The sequence below is a fragment of the Pinus tabuliformis genome, chromosome J (genome assembly GCF_031772625.1).
Source record: "Pinus tabuliformis cultivar Carrire ecotype Pingquan chromosome J, CPIR1, whole genome shotgun sequence".
Lineage (NCBI taxonomy): Eukaryota > Viridiplantae > Streptophyta > Pinopsida > Pinales > Pinaceae > Pinus > Pinus tabuliformis.
In genome coordinates, this window is record NC_142295.1 from 1,248,210,969 (window position 1) to 1,248,217,564 (window position 6,596).

Sequence of the window (6,596 nt, forward strand, 5' to 3'; positions counted from 1 at the left end):
AAGATCCCACAACAACATGAATATAATATTTTAAGTACTAAAAATAAGTAATCAAAATGGCATGAACTAAATTTTTAAAAATAGACCAGATATCATGGAAATGAAGTTAACAAATCTTAAAGAAAAAAGTATTTATAATCCTTTAAGCGAAGATATTTAGTAAAAGTTTTGGATTTTATCTTATTTAAAAGCTTTTAAAAATTTTAATAATATATATATATATATAATTAATAAATTAAATTTTATATTTATATATAAATTAATTTTAAAATTATATATATAATAAAATTTTATATTTATTTACATATTAAAATAAATATATACTTAAGATATGGTTATGAAAAATCATTTTCAAGATCATGAAACCTAAAAAAAATTGCATATCTAAGTGGAGTTTTCCATATAGAAAACCCAAGTTTCAAATAGTTTTGTGTTATATTTTAAAAAGTAAGGAACTTAATTATTATTATTATAAAATCTATTGAATATAAGAATAAATATTTAGATAAATTTAGTGTTACGTTTATTTAATAAATAGATGAATTCAATTTTTTTTTGTGTTTATTGTTAATAAAAAAAATTATTAAATTTGGTTAATAATTAAATTGTTTTTAAATATATTATTTTTTTAATATATTTTAAATTTAAATTTTATATTAATTAAAAAAATAATTTTTTTATTAATTTAAAATAATAATAATTATTTATTAATTTAAAAAAAATATTTATATAAGTAAAATAAATACGATTTAATGTATCCAAAATAATTAAAAAATAATAATTATCCACATAAAATTTTCTCCAAAATGCTTTCTACAAAGTTTTAACTAAACTTAGCCTAAGATAAAAATACAAATTGTTAAGGTCAAAATGTTTTCTACAAAGTTTTTACGAAACTTAAGATAAAAATATATGTAGTCCATGGTCAAAATTCTTTGAGAAACCTCTTATCAAAATTTACGCGGAAAATGCAAGATAAAAATATATGTAGTCCATGATCAAAATTCTTTGGGAAACTTTCTATCAAATTTACGCGGAAAAATGTATTGAAAAGAAATTCTGTTTAGAGACAAAGATGTGAAAATACAATCCAAATTAATTACGGTAAAGTAAAATCTTAATTAAACTTCAATGTGGGTATTGTATCATCAGTTTATGATGATTACTCTTTAACATGGAATTTGCATGAGCACTGTAGATGCAGTGTAAGTACGTAGAGTACGTAATATTAAGCGGCGAGTGAATAATAATTAGTATATTATCATATTATATAATTTTTATTCCTTTGGTCATTTAGTAATTTTGTGAGTATCTTAATGTCTCAAAAATCTGATTTCAATAATTTTGGTTTTAAACTACTATAATTTATTTTGGTTTTAAAAATCTGATTTCAATAATTTTGGTTTTAAACTACTCTAATTTATTTTGGTTTTATGTTTTAAACTATTTTTGTAATTTAAAAATATTTAAAAAATTAAAATGTTTTTTATTTTTATTTTTAATAAGTTTTTTAATTTAAAAATATTTTAAAAAAATTAAAATGTTTTTTATTTTATTTTTTAGGATGAAAAAACTGTTAGTTTATATAATGTATCAATTTATTTTATCCAAAATAGTATTTTGTACAAAGAGTTAGCAATTGTTCTTTTAAAGAAGCCAGAGATATACAAATATAAGATTAAGTAGTCCATTCAATGTTCTAGTACAATATCAGACAAAGGCAAAAAACACAATGCAATGACTCGCATATATGATCACAATTCAACATATAATAAGGAAGATAATAATAAAAAGTTAAGGAAGGGGAATAGATACCTCCTCTCTAATGTTATCAAATTCCAGATGTGTATAATGCATATATCCTATGTTTGCCAAGAGCCCTTTCTTTGACAAAGAATATGTTGTCCCATTTGTCTCCTGGTAAATATGTTGGAAGGTGATTGAAGTAAATGACCTCCTGAGGAGATTTATCTGTGACATCCATGCAGAGAGATGGGGAGGAGAGAAATCTGAATTAGTCAACATCCCCTCAATTAGCACTTGTGAGTCCCCATATACATTTAAGGATTCGATGGATAGTCATATGGAAAACCAAAGAAGTCCCCAGAGTGCCAGGACTTATGCCCTTGTGTTTGTGCCTGGGCCACCATTCGAATGTATCTTATAGTGACAGATTTGGTCCACACGAAGCCAAACTCCACAACCACATTGGTTCCTCTATGCAGCACCATTGAAATGCCCAGCCAGATAGAGAAAGGGGTGAGGACGAAACCTGTGCAAACAATCCCGAATAAGCCAATCGGGAGTCTTAATATTCTCCAACCATGATTTTTTTATATATATGATTCAGTGAGTTGAAAACTAAAGTCCCTAAAAAATGTGTCCATTCCTGGCACTCCAAATTTCCCAAAATACATAATGTGGAATAACCATAAATTTACCACCACGCTCCAACCACCATTGGATGCATTCTTCAATGTGTCCAAATCTCCTGCAAGACAAATTCAACGAAGAAAAAATACCATCCCAGACCATGATAGCAATAGGGAATTCCAGAAATAGATGGACATTAGTTTCAATGTAGACCCTGCACAGTGGGCATCTCCCTGGCCCATTAAAACCCCTCTTACATAGATTCTCCCAAGTAAGGGTTTTGTTCCTCCAAACCAACCAAACAAAAAGAATATTTTTTATAGGGACATCAAGTTTCCAGATCTTAGAGACCAACAAGGATGGTTAAGTGCTCTTAAAGAGTGAATTAGATACTTGTAAGTGTCAACCACCTTCGCCATGTTAGATCGCATCTTGCCGGCCCACTTAATATGGCCCCCCTCCTTAGTTTTGCATAGTCCCGCGGTTCTAAGAGACTGTATGTAGCCCTCCCATTCCACATCATTTGTTCCTTCTAGACCCATCTCCCTTGCTTGTTTCCAAGCTAGAAGCTCCCATGCCAACCAAAAATGGCTTGTAAAAAACCACGAGAGTGAAGACATTGCAAAATGCCATCATTTAAAGTATGTGCAACACCCACTCCCTGAATGTTATCCATACCTATGATGATATGATTCCCCCTACCAAAAGACCAGCAAAATCTCTGCAAAAACAGATCCTTAACTTTTTGCAAGCATCTCCAAATGTATGTCCCAGATTTTATGCCAAGATGTCTAGACCTGATCCCATCCTCAACCCTTTTTTCGCGCTGATATTTTGAAGAGATGATGTCCCTCCAATTTCCTTTCTTAAAAAGTACTTGCCATAAGGATTTTATAATGAAAACCATCGAAAAAATTTTATATCCAAAATTCCCCATCCTCCTTGTTCCTTAGGAATAGTTATATTTTCCCATTTTGTGAGATAAAATTTTTGTATTGCTTCCAAACCCGCCCATATAAAATGCGCTATGATGCTTTTGATTTTATTCACGATGGATAAAGGGAAGATGTGTAAATGTGCCCAGTACACAGCCAACTATTGTAAAATAGCTTGTGCCAAAATATATCTCCCAGCAAGAATCAGTTATCGGGGTAAAAGAAAAGAAAATGTAAAATATTAGGTTGCTTTCGGCAAACCTTTACAATAAGATATAATAGCTTTGTAAAATATTGAGTTGCTTTTGGCAAGCCTTTACAATTAGATTTTTTAAACTTTTAAACAACTACATTGATTGTAACCGTTTTTTATTTTGATTTTGATTTTAATATATAATTTAGATTTTAAATATAAATTTTATTTTTCTAACGAATTTTAAATAAATAATGACTAAATATATTATTAAAAAAAATTTAGATCTTAAATTACTGATACAATTTCCTGTCTTATTTGAGTATCATTCTTAAGTCAACCATTCTGGGTTGCTTTACGACGGACTACATACGGTATACCTCGTCGGTCGGAAGTTGGAACACAAAATATATAAAATTGTATTTAAAAAAATATATCACATAATTTTAATAAAATAGAAAAGCAATACGCCAGTCATTATTTTATGATATTTAATATTGAAAAGTAAGCCTGGCAAATCGATGACGAACACATCATACCCCGTCAGAATCTACTTTAATCCACAGGGCAGGTGGGAGTTGAGGGCGAGCATCATCTCCGGCAAAGATATTTTTTGGTTTAAATTCCAAAGAATCGTACCAAGTACGTTACAACAATTTAACAAGTTCGCGGCCATCCGTAAAACCAATCATGACATTTCAAGATTGTTTCTAACGCTCCCATGAAGTCGGTGAAGGCAACGCGCGGAAGGAGACTCGCAGGCAACAACTGAGCGAAGAGAAGAAGCAAGAAGACTTCCACACTCCTTCACTACCCATTTCCACGATCTTTCTGTTTACGTTCGTTCTTTGCTTGCGATTCCTTTATATGCAAGTTATCCACACCAATTTCATCGCTCAAACCATTCGCATTCAATTCGGAAGCCCTGTTTCCTACGCAATTTCTTCAATATATAGTTGGAGTCTGTTCTCGATTAGGTATTGCTTCAGTGAATTGCTTGCACTATCAGTCCACTGGTTTATTGAATTATACTCTCTGTGTGGAGAAAGGAAGGTTTATTGATTTATACTTTGTGGAAACAAAGGAAGCTTAGCATTGAAGGTGGAGTAGAGATTACAGCATGACCGCAGTGGATATTTTGTATCCCACCTCGGGAAGAGCTCTTGGCGGTCACATGAGAGCCCACCTCCCCGCCTGCATGCCTGCAGACAAATTCATTGAATCTGAATTTCGGAAGAGCAAGAGGCCCAGAGTTTCGGATGACCAGTCAATGGAGGAGAAAGAGGATGAAGAGGGATTGGATGGTAACAGGGAAAATCTAATTTTTGCTCTGCAAAGGAATCCCAAGCGTACTTGCCAGTTTGCATATTGGGATGATTCGTTTCTGTGCGGGAAGGATTTCCGTTCCTGGAAAAGCCAGTTTCCTCACATGAACTGCTGCTGTAAAACGTATCAAGATAGACTTGGTGATGCCCGTCTTGAAGAATCACATAAACATGAGACCCAAGACGAAAAAGAAAAAAGAGGAGACAGTAATTCTGAGATTGAGATCGAGATTGATCACCCAAGTGGGAATTTAAGCAGGTTTGATAAGTGGGCAAAGGAAAAGAGATTTAAAAGATCCAGGTATGCACTCCAATTTAATCCGCATGAACAATTTGTTTCAGTAACCAATAATGAAGAAGAGGACTTGGCCCTGTGTCTTGTAAAGCTTGCAAGTGGAGTAAACACTGCCCAAAACCCACAATTTCAAGTTGGAGCTGCAGATCCTGAACCAGGTTCCCTCAAGGTTCCCAATATTGGTTCCCAGCTTCCGAAATCCATGAGCAAGAAGGTCAAATTTAAGAAAATTAATGAAGATGCCAGTCTTTATGATGCTGATGATGAGGCTAAGAAGGGCAAGTACAAGTGCACCACCTGCAACAAGGTTTTTCATTCGTATCAGGCTCTGGGAGGCCACAGCACTAGCCACGTTAAGTTCAAGGGCGGTTTTACACAGATAGAGGATGAGAATGAGAGCCTAGAAGAAGACATAACTGATGAGCTCAGTACTGAATCAGGCTCTCAACTGCCTCGCAATTTCCAGAAGCCTCCTGCAAAGGAGAGGACTAAGGAATCTGGTGCCAAAGGCAGAGATGGAACGAGGACAATTGAGACTGCTGCTATTTCAGGTAAGAAGACTCCAAGGATCCATGAATGCTCAATCTGTAACAGGGGTTTTGCTTCGGGTCAGGCTTTGGGTGGTCACAAGAGATGCCATTGGGGTACCGGAGCTTCAGATATTATCACTACTAGTTGTGGCAACAAGGAGACCCCTATGCTGCAGCAGCCGCCTGCTAGAGTGGAACTATTGGACCTAAACTTGCCTGCCCTTGCTGATGATGATTCTGATGCTGGCAACCTCAATAATTTGGATGGTAATGCAGTGGATTCTCATGGAACTTCCCATGCCCAAACCCACAGCCCTCTTTCCTTCCTATCTTCGTTGATGGGCAACCACCCGAAACAAGGGCTGTAAACGTACAATAATGATAGCCATTTAAGTAAAGATGATGAAGCAGAGAGTGAGGTAGGAAAGGATATTGGATTTGGTAGAGGGTGCGATTCAGAATTCCCCGCGAGGGCACAATCATGGCTGCAATTGTAAGCCATACAATTCTTTTTCTGCAATTGACTCATTCGCCTACATGTACCAACTGAACTTTCATTCATAATGACACTAATACTTGATCAGTATCAAGTATTACGAGAATGATACCGTGCATCTTTGAAAATATTTAAGAAATATATTATAATTTTTGGATTTAAATGACTGAGTGCACGATGCAATATAAGCCACGCCATTTTAAGTTTTGTTTAACCAGTGCTTCGTACCGGCCAGCCAGTATCAACCGGTGAAAGGGTGGTTGATAATGTTTCCTGTTAACTGAAATATGTTTTTGGTATGCACTGAACATTGTGGACGTGATTTCACCCATTCGCAACATGAGTGAGAAAATTTCCTCATTAACCAGTAATTGTTTTATTTTAGTAATTGTTTTATTTTATTTTTTGGATAGTTAATTTTTTTTAATTTTTTTTAATTTTAAAATATA

The 6,596-nt window shown here is 34.0% G+C and overlaps 1 protein-coding gene across 1 annotated transcript; it reads left to right on the forward strand.

Annotated features, from left to right (window-relative positions):
• The first annotated feature begins 4,106 nt into the window (after positions 1 to 4,106).
• Positions 4,107 to 6,260, forward strand: LOC149231730 (uncharacterized). Its single transcript, XM_089376358.1, has one exon. The coding sequence runs from the start codon at positions 4,622 to 4,624 to the stop codon at positions 6,017 to 6,019; it is 1,398 nt and encodes a 465-aa protein (XP_089232484.1). The 5' UTR covers positions 4,107 to 4,621; the 3' UTR covers positions 6,020 to 6,260.
• The last annotated feature ends 336 nt before the right edge of the window (positions 6,261 to 6,596 follow it).

Excerpts from the sequence above, each read along its gene's own strand:
- LOC149231730 (XM_089376358.1), top strand. The coding sequence starts at position 4,622 with ATGACCGCAGTGGATATTTTGTATCCCACCTCGGGAAGAGCTCTTGGC.